Source organism: Cupressus sempervirens, chromosome 9 (genome assembly GCF_028749045.1).
Source record: "Cupressus sempervirens isolate cs-2001-9-10 chromosome 9, ASM2874904v1, whole genome shotgun sequence".
Lineage (NCBI taxonomy): Eukaryota > Viridiplantae > Streptophyta > Pinopsida > Cupressales > Cupressaceae > Cupressus > Cupressus sempervirens.
The window spans coordinates 636609314-636624563 of NC_143126.1; the positions used below are offsets into that span (position 1 = coordinate 636609314).

Below are 15250 nucleotides of genomic sequence, written 5' to 3' on the forward strand. Positions count from 1 at the left end.
ACTTTTCTCTTATGGCCAATATTCAAAGTATTTTTCAGCTCATTAGCTACAAAAGTGTCTATAAGGTGAAGTATAATGCCAATGGCACACTTGATAACGTACAAGGCACATTTAGTTGCTAAAGGATTCTCACAGAGGAGAGCATTGACTATGAGGAAACATTTGCTCCCACTGCCAAAATGGATATCATTTGTCTTCTCCTAGCCCTTTCAGCTCAGTTTGGTTGGTGCATACAACAAGATGGATGTCAAGAGTTTTCTTCTCAATGGTGATTTGGTGTAAGAGGCTTACATGATACAAGCTCCAGGTTTTCAAGTTACGGGTAAAGAGCATTAGGTCTGAAATTACTAAAAGCTCTCTATGGTCTGAAATAGGCACCTTGTGCATGGTACATCAAGATTGGTAAGTATTTGATTGATCAAGAGTTTCAACATAGTCTTGATTCTAATCTCTATGTCAAGCATTCTAGCAATGAGATTCTTATTCTTGTTATCCATATTGATGATTTGATCATTACTGGTAGTGCTGCACATTTGATTGAGCATGACAAACAAAATTTGTGGAAGACATTTGGCATGAAAAAATTGAAACTTCTCCATGATTGTCTTGGTGTAGAAGTTTGGCAGACAAATACTTCCATTTTCATATCTCAGTCAAAGTATGTCAAATATGTGTTGGAGAAATTTTGAATGCAAGATTGCAAACTTGTATCTACATCTATGAGGAAAAGAAAGGAATTCTTATCTAAATCAAATTCACTGATAGAGAATGAGTTGGCATTTAGGGAACTAGCAAGCAGCCTATGTAATGTCCCTACTCAAATCTGATCGCAAAACGCTGATAAAGGCTCAAGAAATTTCATCAAACTCACATGCAAGGGTCATATGACTGATATAGTATTTCAACTTGCTTTAATGACTATTTCTTCAATTTGCACCAATGCTGCCTTTCTGCTTTGCTTTTCGAATCTGCTTTTTTGCTTTGCTTTTTCAGATCTGTTTTTTTGGATTGCTTTTTCAGACTGCTTTTTCGGATTTTTTTTTCGGATTGCTTTTTCGGACTACTTTTTGTACTCAAATATTTTTTCTCAATGTGGCACAAATAGAAGACTGAAGTATCTTCCTCCCAGCTGCAATAATTCAAGTGATATTTCACACCCTCAAAATTGCTATCAATAGGAAGTTTTCGTTTCCTATGACAAAGAAGTAATATGCAGAAACCCTAGGCTCCACAAAGTGAAACAACAACAACAACATCAAATCTGTCTGCTGAGAATGAAGCCCAGGATGCCTATTTATTCTTTTTTCTCCACTTTCTCCAAAAACTTCTAGAACATTATTTTATTTATTAAGTGACTTTATAAAATATTTTATAATTCAAGTCACTTTATTAAATTAATTAAATATAAAGCTACCTTTTAATATTTATTTATTTGATAACTTTATAAATAATTAACTTAATACCACTTATTTATTTAATTAAAATAATTAATTAATCATCCTCATAAAATATTCATTATTTTGAACAACTTAATTAATTAGATTAATTAAATCAAATTACCTCAAAAAAGGGGACATGACAGTCCGCCCCCCCTGAAATTGCTTGTCCTCAATTCACCACCTGGATCCCACAAGAAGTACTGCATAATGTCCCTGTCATCACCGAATAATCTCTGCAGTATTTGCCCAAACTGAAACTATCATACCAACTCAATATCATCATTACGTGTTGCAGAAGTATTAGCCTCAAGTGGGAGCAAGCCAAGAGACTGATCAACCTTGCCTCCAAACTTCGTACTATCATCCCAAGTATTCAGCACATACACTCCTGAATTGTGCATCATGAATAGGTCATGTACATGAGAATCAAAAATGAAGCTGAGCATTCCTCACCATGTACACCTCTGAAATCTCCTTTGTGAGCCCCATTTGCAATCCCGATGCACTAGTAGGATCACAAACATTATCAACAATGCTCATCTCTAGACTCGAATCAAGAGAGCTATCATCATCCAAGCCATAAAGTGGATTGTCATATGACCAAGCGGCTTCCACTTCGAACAACGGATTGAGAATCATCTCATGTTTCTCCTGAATCACTTTTTTCTTTCTCTTACTGTCCAGCCCTCTGATAAAATGCAAGCCTCCATCCGTAATACCCCTCAATACATGCCTTCTACTATCAACCTCAAAAGACATTTCCATGTTAGGTACATTGAGGGTAAATAATCCCAAGTCCTGGAGCCACTTCATTCCCAAAACTATGAACATCTCTCCCATGTTGACCACATAAAAATCTGAATGTAGCTCATAGTTGTTCAATCTCAAGGATAGATTAGCAACCTTTCTAGTGCATGTGAGAGTATATCCATCTGCTACTCGAACTGTGAATCCACCAAAATCCTCAACCTGAAGTCTGCACCGAGCTACAAAATCTCCATTAATAAAGTTATGTGTCGCACCAGTATCAAGCATAGCGATGCAATTCTGTCCATCAATTGTCCCCTTGAACTTGAATGCAGTCTCATCCTGAACATTGGCAATATATGCCATGGGACCAGAAGTGTCCTCACCCTGATTAAGTTCTAAAGCAACCTGCTGATCAATTTCATCAGAATCAGAGTCCTAATAGTATGCCCACATGAAATAGTTCACCTTGCTCTTCAGCCTCAACGGGCAATCATGATCCTTGTTGTAAGGCTCCTTGCACCAATAGTATAATTTCTTCTTCCTCAACTCTTCTCGTGTCTCCTCTTCCATCATAGGTGCTGATTTCTTTTTCTTGTCTGATTGTTGGGGAGTCTCATTGCTTGTTGAAGGGATTTCCTTATGTAAGCTCTTGCTCTTTGGTGTTGCAAACTCCATGCTCCTAGCCTTCTTCATTGCCTCCTGAAGAGTAGGAGGATCAAAGGCTTTTATCCATCCTCTCATAGGCTCCAATAAGCCTTCCATGAATAACACCACCAGTCGTCTCTCTGAGATATTGGGAACCATTACTGACAATCTCTGAAAGTTCCCAATGTAGTTCTCCAAACTCCCAACTTGCTTGAGTTGAGCCAAATCTCTGAAGTATGATTCTAGGTGTTTCTTGTCAAAGCGTTCCACCAATCTATCCACAAACTCCTGATAAGATGTAATCTGATTATGCTGCAATGTAACCAATCCATGATACCACCATTTGTGTGCTGTTCCTTCCAGGTGCAAAGTGGCAAACTTGATGACTTCCTCTTCTGTCATGGGTCGAAGAGCCAAGAAAGTCTCCAACTTATGAATCCATGACTGTGCAATAGGTTTGCCACTTCCATCAAACATAGTAATGTAAGCTTATTAGTAGCCTGCTTGAGATCCTTATTCTGATTTTGAGGTCTCCTCTCCTGTCGGGACCTGTAGTAGTCCATCCTCGTTTGTACAAAATGATCAAAATGCATGAGCTCTCGAGCTCCTGGTGTCAATCGTTGCCATTCATCATGAGCAACCATATATACATCAGCAAAGGTAGGCTCCTCAACTTCTTCATCATTCTCTTCTACTGCATGTTCTTCTGTCAAGAAGGTGGGTCATGTAGGCCTATTTGTTGTTCTAGAAGGAGTTCTATGAACTCTAGGTGATCCCACTGCACTCCTGTTATCCTCTTGCTCTTGATTCCGTATGTTCTGTGTGTTCATGCGCTCAACCACGGTGGTGAGTGCCTGCAAAGCCTCAGCCATCCACTCTTGTCTTGTAACCGTTGCTCTGTAAAATTCTCTTGTTTCCTAATCCTCATTCCTATTGTCTCTTGGTGGGCTATTCTCTTGCCTGTCACCCATGGTGTCTGGCTGATTGTCAAAATCTTGTTCCTTGTCAAACCAAGCTTGCCTGCGAGTGTAGAATCTAGGTGGCTGCATGTGATTGCTAAACCCTCAGGATGGCAGGAATTTAGCTCTAATACCACTATAATGTCCCTACTCAAATCTGATCTCAAAATGCTGATAAAGGCTCAAGAAATTTCATCAAACAACTCACATGCAAGGGTCATATGACTGATATAGTATTTCAGCTTGCTTTAATGACTCTTTCTTCAATTTGCACCAATGCTACCTTTCCGCTTTGCTTTTTGGATCTGCTTTTTTGCTTTGCTTTTTTGGATCTATTTTTTCTGATTGCTTTTTGAGATTGCTTTTTCGGATTGCTTTTTCAGACTGCTTTTTTCAGACTACTTTTTCGGACTGCTTTTTTGGATTGCTTTTTCGGACTGCTTTTTGTACTCAAATATTTTTTCTCAATGTAGCACAAATAGAAGACTGAAGTATCTTCCTCCCAACTGCAATAATTCAAGTGATAGTTCACACCCTCAAAATTGCTATAAATAGGAAGTTTTTGTTTCCTATGACAAAGAAGTAATCTGCAGAAACCCTAGGCTCCACAAAGTGAAACAACAACAACAACAACATCAAATCTGCCTACTGAGAATGAAGCCCAGGATGCCTATTTATTCTTTTTTCTCCACTTTCTCCAGAAACTTCTAGAACATTATTTTATTTATTAAGTGACTTTATAAAATATTTTATAATTCAAGTCACTTTATTAAATTAATTAAATATAAAATTACCTTTTAATATTTGTTTATTTGATAACTTTATAAATAATTAACTTAATACCACTTATTTATTTAATTAAAATAATTAATTAGTCATCCTCATAAAGTATTCATTATTTTGGACAACTTAATTAATTAAATTAATTAAATGAAATTACCTCCAAAAAGGGGACATGACAGCCTAATCTGTCTCATTACCACTAGATCTAACACCAGCTATGTTGTGAGCCATGCTTCTCCCTTCATGACAGCCGCAAAGGATGAACACTGGTTTGTCTTGAAGCGTGTGTTCCGGTATGTGAAGGGCACTCCTGATTTTGGCATTTTGTATGACATAAGTCAAGATACTAAGCTCATTGATTATACAAATTCAGATTGGGAAGGTTTTGTTGATGATTGGAAGTCGACTTCTTAGTATGTTTTAACTTTTCAATTTAGTCACAGTTGTGGTCACATGGACTAGCAAGCAGCTGCAGGTAGTATCACTCTCATCTAGCGAAGCCGAATATAGAGGAATCACTAAGGCAGCTTGTGAGGCAATTTGACTTAGACAAATGCTTGTCGACTTGCATGTGCCTCAAGCAGGCACTACTCCCTCTTTTGTGATAATCAGGGAGTTCTGAAGTTGGACAAGAATTCAGTCTTCCATAAATGGAAAAAGCATGTAGATCTTCACTGTCACTGCAACAGCTAGCTTGATGAAGATGGATCTGTGATGTTGCAGTATGTCTGCATTGAGGGCAACACTGCAAACAACCTACCAAGACTCTCGGTCTAGGAACGTTTGTCAAGTTTTGGGGGCAACTTGGTGTAGTTGATATAATGACCATTAAAGAAGGATATCAAAATATTTTTAATATTTTGTCTCCTAGGTTCTTGCTATTTTTAGCTAGTAGTTCTAGAATCTTAGTTAATGGCCATTTAGGATTTGTTCTTTGTTTTTCTTTATTTAATCTATATTTAGATTATGCTATTATGAGCATCCGTCAATTCTATTAAGAGTACATTGTTAATACTTTTTCTCATTCCATTTTTGAAGTTTCATATTTAAATATTGTCAAATATAGGACAAAACTCATGGAATATTAAAACCATGGCATCAGAAGTTCCCAACAAATATCACAACAAAAGGTAGAATTTTATAACTAAAAGAAAGAGCATGTAATGCCCCTGTTGGGAAATTCCTCATTTTTACCCAAAAAACCAAACAGTTCAAATTTAAGTTGATAAGTAAATACAAATTCATAATAAAATTACAAATCATAATGCCCTTTTACAAGATAAATTCTGGTTTATATCCTATAAATAATACTATAACTAAAAACAGACATTGAAAATAAAGTATCAAGAACTCACGATATCATCTAAATCCATTAAGTATTAAATATTGAGAGTCCATGATAATATTCAAATCCATATAAGCACCATGCATATTTAAACAAACTATCTTAATATCATTAATAATTATTCTAAGGTATATTCCTACAATCAAGCATATTAAGAATTAATTGGAAAAGATTGTAAATTGCAATCTTGAGGATGACCATCCTTGTACGAAGAACATGGAAGGATTATAGATCCATTCCATCCCTTTGTCCAACTTGGATGCTGCCTGTTCTCCTTGATCAATCCCAATACTACAGGATGGATATATGGTTGATTCAGCTTCACAGCCACAAACATGACATGCAACCAAGTCCATCCATCTCAAGGTAGCATGCTTGATAAGATGCATGATCCCCTTCAACCAAATCCAAGACCATGAGATGGATTTATGATACATTCAGCCTCTTGGCCCAAGAGCATGGGAGGACCTCCAGTTCACCCATCTTGGGGTGGAGTACTCAATTTGAAGAATGGTCAGTCCTTTAGCTCTCTCTCATGAACTCAGAATTCTAGCCGTCCTTCCTATTTGCAAGCATTTTTAACAAATTCAAAACAGATTGCCAAGGGAATTTTCTACATGAATTGTTAATAAATACCTCTAGAGGATATGTATTTGAATTACTTACAACTAGCTGCAATAGCTTGAGTTGTGCAATATACACACACACACACACACACACACACAGATTATTCTTTAATTTGGATTTCCAAACAGTACACTTTATTTGCAACTGATAGTACTTTATGTCTCAATTTCACTTGATTCGTGGATGTTATTGTTTCTATTTGTTAATGAATTTCTGCCTTGCCGTTCAGATTTCATATTCCCAAATTCTACTTTCTGGATACTTTTCCAATCAATTTGTCCCTCCTCATAAATCTTCAAATGAGAATTCACACCCTTTCATTATGTCTATTGCCCTTGCAAGGGATATGAACCCTTCGTAATAAATCACTATTCTTCTGTATTAATCTTTTGATTAATTGTCTTTTGCTTATTTTATGGCACAGTTGCCCAATAACATTCCTTATGAAGTATTTATCGAAAATACAATCGTAATCTTTGTGTCAAGGATGAAGCCAGCAATCTATAGTTGAATATGCTTTGATTATTCCTATCATGGTGAGGGCATGACATACTCATTACACTGATTAGAATTCTTTTATGTAAATGTCTAGGCCTTACTGTTATTTAGGCTACAATTTGGTTTGAATGGCAACTACTGCATGGTGGAAGCTTACCAAAGGAGCCTGTATCATTCATGCCATATCCAACATTCAAGGGCTATTTGCCTGCTTTGTCCGCCTGCTGGGGACATTTCCCTCAATGTGTTCCCTACAAGATACAAATTGAGGTTGCGGGGTGGACCCTCTCTGCCAAGCCGAAATGAAGACCTTCAAAACTGTATGAAACTTCATTGTGCACACAATTTCATTTTATTTTTGTAAATCGTAGATGGGCATGTCACAAACTAAACAAACATTAAAAGGTTGTAAAAGATTAAAAAATATAAATTAATTGGATTTCTTAGCATAGATTTTTATTTTCTAGTCGATCATTAAGGTGGCTTAAGGATTAATAAGAAAATATTAATGTGAATGGGTGCAAGGTGTCCACATCTTCCATTGGAGTTACACCTGTCTTTGGTTGTATTTTCCTCCTCTCATCTCTCTCATTTCCTATATATTCTCACTCTTACCTAGTCTATTCCATTCTATTGCATTGTAATTGCATTCTACATATTTTGCTCTTGGATTTCCTAAATGCTATTTTGCTTCTTTACCATTTGCAATTCTCTCTTGGAAGCTAACTATATGTTGCTGTTTTGATCTTAAACCATTTACATTCACATATTTGTTTCTATTTGATTGCACTAGTTATTCTGGGTTATTCATCTTCTAAGATTCTAACATGGTGTCATAGTCATTCTCATGCAAGAATAGATTTAGTTGCTTGATTGAGAGATTTATGGGGGGTGGGGGGTCTAAAACGATTTCTGCTGATTTGCTAAAAAAACAGTATGCTCTTCTCTTGCATTTCCATATGTACGGGAGAGTCAAGCTTTCTCTTGGGTTTTTCATTTTTTTGTGCAAATAGTTTGTAAAAATTGAGTGTTTGCAGCATTCTGGCGATCCTGGAGACCATTTCATTGTTCCATTGTGTGTAGAAGACTCAAGAAAGTTAGATTTGGCTTTCATTTCGAAAAAATTATAGCACAGAATATCAGAGAAAGATTGGAAGTGTGTTCATTTTTGCTTACTTCCTCCAGCTTACCCTTTCATCTCAAGCATTGAAGTCGATAAAGCATAATATCATTGTCTATTGTAAATAGAATTGAAACCTCTTGAACAGAAAAGAAACAAACTAGTCTTTAGTGATTAAGATAAACTTCATGTGTCGAGTTGTGTTAGTTTGATCTCAACCTTAGACAAACTATTAGCACACACCTTCAGGTCTTAGGCTTCTCAATTTGATCTACTACTTAGTTTCCTACATAAGTCTGCGCTTCAGAAATTGTAATAGGCAATCAAATTAGAACATGTAACTAATAACTTATGCCCCAATGCTTTTGCACATTCTTCTTTCACCTTCATCTTTTGTTTTCCAAGATGTCAAATGCCAAAGTGGCCTGACATTTCAATACACTCAGAAGTACCCTCTTTTCAGTTGAAACATTATATATAATATAGCAAAAAGCCAAAAGCAGTGAATTCCATTCAATGTCCCCCACCCCACCAACCCTGCTAACAAATGATGCTAGAGTATTAAGCAGGTATCCTTGTTTTGTGAATATTAACAAAAATATCATTTTAAAGTGCAAGAAGGAAAATGGAATTACAATAAATGATTACTCATAGAGATCATCTTAAGATGACTAAAAACTTAAAAATACGCCTAGAATTCCACATGAAATCATATGATAATGCCGCTAATATTTACTTTATTTTTTAAAATTGCATTATTTGGAAAAGAAAACCACTTTCAAATCAATGATTTTCACTGAATTACCTGCAGAGGAATAGATTCCTTGCATTCATAACATGTATCCAATTGCACATTCCCTTCCTCAAAATAATGAGAAACCACCTAAAAAAATGTCATAGCATGTTCCATAAGTTGAGAAACTACATATATTGTATACAGCTTTAATCACACTATAACAGAAAACTAATCATTCAATCATATCTAACAATATGATAAGTTGTATACGTGCTTGACCTTGTACTGAAGACTGTCTACCGGGCAAGCATACCTACCCCTAATTTACCCTTCAATTCCACTGCCTGCATATCATCCTTAAAATCGATTTTCCAAACTGAACGCCAACATCCATTGCTGACAATAAAGAAATAAGGGTAATATATTTGAAAAACAATCTTAACTTGGTTAAATATAAAAAATTGAGTCACCGTGCATCCAAAAAAATTCAAAATCTCTTCTTCATATAATCAACTTCTCTAAAATATATGGCAATTAAAGTCAACATACAAAAAGAATTGAATAGCAAAGAGTCGATGTTTAACATCCAGCAGTATTACGGGTAAAACTATTTTGTGGTAAAGTTTTATAGAAATGTTCATCAGTTCCATATAATGCAATGATGGTAAAGTTTTGTAGAAATGTTCATCAGTTCCATATAATGCAATGACCATATAAGTTCAACATTAAAGTCATGGTGGAAAGTTGTCACACAGAGAAACTATGACATAAGAACTGCTCAGTGTGCCTTAAATGCATTTTTTCTGTTAAAAAGATGTTGCAGAAGTGTTGGACTTAATGCCATCGATGACAAAATATAGTAAACTACAAGATTGAACTTTTTCAGGAAACAGAAGAAGTTGATCATGGGATACCAGAACTCCTTTTGTATGTTATAAGCAAGCTTTCTGATCACTGTTGCCAGTCTTCATATTTGAGAGTGTAGAGTCCAGAAGAACTGTATCATATCTATAATAGGGTTTATATAAACAATCCTTTGATTGTCAGGTTCTATATTCATGGTGTCGATTATGACATGTTCTTGTCACATGTCAAAACTAAACTACAAGAGACGACAATACTTGATGGACCAGTTGTTTTCGTCAGACACAGGGTTTGGAAATAAAAGGTTCAACATTCTCCTTTTGGTGGCATTAGTTGAAAGCATTCAAACATGTCATAATCTCTTTGTGCCAAAAGGGTTATTTTTCAGTGTTGTATATAAAGATGCAGTAGAAACTACCGGATTAGTCTATGACAAGTGGTGAGACAAAACAATAAAAGAAAAGAAAATTTCAAAGCCAGGTGGCATCAGCCTTTGTTGGGTGCATCAGATGAATCAGAAATTGTTGAATTAAGGGTGTTCCTGACTTTCTGCGTTCTGGAAACTAGTCAGCATTAATATGGAAACTTTCTTCTCCAGTGATGATTGTTTACTAAACAGAGAACTGCTTTGGTTCAGTTCCATCTGTCATTGAGTTTTGGTTCTAGCATAAACTATTTATTATTTTGGTATGATTCAAACAAGCATTTGAGGTGGCAGTTCGATATCAGTTGGTAACCTCTTCAGACAAACCAAACATAGCTTATATAAGTATGTTTGTGGTCAGACAACAAAGGGCATGAAATGTGAATAGAAAGATATAAATTTTTATAAGTCTGAAAGCAGTGCATAGAGCAACTAAAGGCATGATAAATTGACGTTGAACAGTGACAGGTGTTTTTGAAGAAAGAAATGCTGTGAATTAGTTATAAGATATCATGAATGGGCTTAGACAAAATACTGAGAAGTAAATAAAATTCTGGATGCAAACAAACTGCTGGCAAGTAACCTTCAGGTTGTTAAATCTTATATGAAATACTAAGGCAAATTCTGAAAATTGAATGAGACTGGTGTAAGCTTATCAAGTAAGATACTATTATCTATTGCTGGTGAATTTTCTTAATACTAACCATTAATTGTTGATTAGAGACTTAGTGCCTTCTACAGGTAGAAATCTTATCCAACAATCAACGTATACACTGGCTCCACAGCATTAGAATGACAAATGGCAAATGTATCATTTTCATCCTCTTACAAATCAGCCATTATCATCACTGTACTGTACACTCAGCATGTTATGTGGCAACAGTTACTGAAGTTTGTTTGCAAATGGCTTTTCTTTCATCGTGCATGATTTTTACTCTCTTCAACACCATTAAAACTGTTCATGCACTAAGCACAAATGAGTGGTGGAAATCATGAACAGTTTTCTTGGACTTAACGGCGCGTGTTGTGTTGTGAGAAACATCAAGGGAAGCTTGTTTGTCCCTAAGCGTTCTCTTGAATGATATTGATTGCAGTTGTGAAATGGAACTCTTATCACATGTTGTTCTCCGTTGTGAGACGAAAGTTGAACAATATATATTATTCTCTGTAAAGAATCCAAAGTTCGGGGTATGATTATTTGATCTCTCATGTGAAATGAGACACTGGTATTTGTTGTGATTAACTCTAGAGAGTTCTGTAGTGTATATTCATTGAGTAAAATCATAAAAGTGATTCTAGTGTAATTCTGAGTATTCATTTTCTTCACTGCTTGTTTTGTAAGCAGCATGAAGAATAATTTCTAGATTGTAACTGATGTTCAATCCTTGGAAGTAGGGATTTAATAATCTCTATCCTTGTAATTTTGTATCTAAATTTCTAATAAAATTCACAGTTTTTGTGGGTTGTTTCCCTCAATTATTGAGGTTTTTCACAGGGTAATCTGAGTGCTCAGAGATTTTTTTATTGTTCATTCATTTTCTGGTTCTATAGTTGGCACAGGTATTATAATCAGATCTATTAGATTTCAACAATCCATGCTAATGAAATTTTAATTTCTGGATTTGATTGTGTAGACCTTTTTTTTCCATCAGCGTTTCAGATCATACTACATGATCCATCATCGGGATGCAAGAGAGCAAAAGGAACATTTGCTAATGTTCCTTTTGCTTGCAAATGTAGTAAGATCCAAAATGTTGATGGAAAGAAAATTCTACATAATCAAATCCAATAATTAAAATTTCAGGTATTATTGTTATTTGTGTGTTCTCTGAGTTAAAGAAGATTGCGTTTGTTGATTAACATGGCAAAGGTGATCAGATATAGAGTGAGATTTAATTATTCCAGATCTGCAATATCGAAGCAAATGTCCTGTTTGGTAACATCAGTTGGCAAGCATACAGATCAGGTTTTTTTGTCATTGGTTCATTTTCAGTTTTGGCTAATGCAAAGTTCAGATTGAAGATATTTTGCCGAGATCAGAATTATTCTATTATAACAGTATTTCACTTTGATCATTTTGTAAAAATGAAAATCAGTTTTGAATGTTCGGAGCTAATTCTCAGTTTGAATATATATGTAAGAGTTGATGTTTTGAGGAGTCTAAGTTAGGGCTTTAGATTATGGAGAAAAGAATTAGGAAGGTTTGGAGTCGTAAAGCTTGATTAAGACAGTAGATCCTAGCAGCTGTTCTCACCATCCAAGAGAAAGGTTTTGTAATTAAGCACAAGCAGAAATTTAAAGAAGATTGATCCTCAAAATGGTGTCTATGCCAATAAATGGTTTTCCCAAACACACTATTTTCTAACGTTGATTAGAGTTTTAAGTAAATGCGAGACTATGAACTCGAATACGTATTGCTTCTTGATATCAGGTCACTTACAAACAACATTAAACATTTGTTCAGTATCACGCAGCCTTGCTCAAGCCTTATACCAATGTGATGAATCAGCTACCAATAGCTCACAAAGCACAAATGTAGACAACATTTTCTTCACACACACCACAATGACCCCTACCAGTCCTATTTAAAGCAGCTCAAAAGTAAGCACCTTAGTGTGATATCTCAAGCACAAAACAAATAATTTGACTGCCAATATCACGACATGCTTGTCACATTGTGCATCATTACATAAAGGGCCTGGTAGCATAGATAGAAATCTAATGATTCACAATCTGACCTCAATGTCAAGATCATCTCTAATGCATGCTGCAGCTCGCCACTCAGAACAGTCAAGTAAGTAATCAGGGGTCAATTTCAAATTATAAACAAACACAACTTTTGACTCTTGTTCACAATAGCTGGATAGATTTGAATCTTACAACTCCTGTTCATGGTAAATGAAATCAGTGCACCAGGACATTATATTGGACATTAATAATGCAGTAATAATCTGTCATGTATTAATATAGTATGTAAAATCATCCAACCGAACAATAATAATTGATGTACTGAAAACTTTCTTAACATAAAATATGAAAAAGTGGCAGAAGAGGATTTGCTAGTAACAAAAGGAACTCCATTAAGAGAAATCCAAAATAAAACAAGTTACTAAACATATCAGATTCTTAAAAACCATCCATATTACATTTAGATCAACTAAACACACCAGAAATTTTGAGGACTATATTTAGCCACAGAAATCACAGCTGTAAGTTCAAAGTTTGATCCTTCTCCTTCAGCATCTTTTCCTGCTGTGCAATAAACTGAGCACTCCCCTTTTGGATAAGCTTCATCAACATATTTAGAAAGCTCATTGTCCAAAGCAAAACTGGAAATAAAGAAAATTAGCACAGATAATGTCAGATTAAATGGAAAATCCTTTCAATATTTCCCTTGACTCTAGCCAGAAAAAACAAACTGCATAGAAAGAAACGAATTATAAATTATACTACTATTTAATGGAAGCAAAATATCATATCAGTTGTATAGTAGCTCGCAACACAAATAAGCTTCCCTACTTAAGCCATTAAACAATAAATTATAATACTGCAGTGCCCATAGGACATAGTTGTGCGTAGAATAACAAGAATTACAACCATAAGGATGTGCAATTATCTTAAACCTAGTGATTGCCTATGGGAATGCTCGTACAAATCAATCACCACAACAAATCTTGTAACTGTAATTTGCGGTGCATAGTGCAATAGGTTACTGAATATCTTTACACTCTAGATACAAAAATTGAAAAATGAGTCCTGTATATAAGTTTTTCTCTTTCGGGTTCTTTAGCAATCTAACTATGGCCAATTGTCCCAATGTAATATATGATTACATTGTAAATTTGTAACAAATTCTCAGATAATGGTAACGTTAATGTAGCATTGAAATTTTGAAAAAAAATCAAGCTAGTCTCACCTCTATGCAGTTATAGAGAGTTAAGATGAGAATAGAGTGGAAACCAGTTAGCCTTTATGATCTCACTATAACCGTATTATAAGTCATTGACCGTTCTTTAGAATTTAGGAAGGCTTTTGACTCTGTTCTAAGGCATCTATTTTTTGCAAAAATTGTAACATATAATCAACAGATTTATTTTTCATAACTGCTATCATGAAGCTCTCCATTTATGTTCTTTACCATTTCTGAGATTTTCATCATCGTTGTCTTTATCAAGCTGGGGTACAATGAAAGATCCCCAATACCGGAGGTCTTGGAATTCGCTGTTTCTCTGGAAGACTTTACTCAATTCTGACTTTTTTTGTTTTCTTGCTTGTTTTTCAATTGTTTTTGGATTTTTGAAGATATATGCAAAAATAAAAGATAACTAACAAACAAATCTGAACTACATATAATAAACAACATTCATTATTGAAAATACTTGACAATCTAGAAATTCGTCAAACCATACCAGGCATAATATTCAGATTTCTGCATTCAAATAGAAAGATTGCCAATGTCGATTGCTGCTATCCACTAATGGAGTTGACACTATAGAGTGGTAATCTCACTCAAGTTCACAGATACAAAATAACACAATTGATATACACATGCATAAAACATAGAATGTACCAGTAATACCACAATCCAATAGGCAAGGAAATGATTTCTTTATTAATACCAGAAAACCCACACCTGTACATATACCAATGTTCCAGATATTTATAGAAGGGTCAGTTCGTTGGAAACCAACCGACGCATTTCCTCACCACCTAACTACCCAACCCAACTAGCTTAACAAGTGCTAAACATAATAGTTACTTTATTCCGACTACATCTATCCCCCCCCGCCCCCCCAAAAAAAAAAAGTCATCTTCAAGACGACTGCTTAACATGAAAAACACCTCAAGTGTGTGTCCACCGGATTCCACTCATACCTGGGGCAAGACCAGTGCGGAAACGGCCTTCTAGAATGAATAGAAACTATGCGAAGCAGGTAGGAGAGGAAATCACAAAGATGTTGGAGGCAGGGATAATATTTAAAGTTCAAACAAGCGAATGAGTTTCTCCTATTGTAATATCACTCAAGAAAGATGGTACTCAAATTCAGATATGTGTAGAT

General features: G+C 35.3%; 1 protein-coding gene across 4 annotated transcripts in view; it reads right to left on the reverse strand.

Annotated features, from left to right (window-relative positions):
* The window catches only part of CPA (Subunits of heterodimeric actin filament capping protein Capz superfamily), a 191584-nt gene that overhangs the window by 47895 nt on the left and 128439 nt on the right, over positions 1-15250 (reverse strand). For all 4 annotated transcript variants that reach the window (XM_089801448.1, XM_089801449.1, XM_089801446.1 and 1 more), the window contains exons 5-7: positions 13358-13519; positions 9220-9298; positions 8972-9049 (exon numbers count right to left, since the gene is read on the reverse strand). In XM_089801448.1, coding sequence (XP_089657574.1) covers positions 8972-9049; positions 9220-9298; positions 13358-13519 — 319 coding nt within the window. The remainder of the gene's footprint in view (positions 1-8971; positions 9050-9219; positions 9299-13357; positions 13520-15250) is intronic.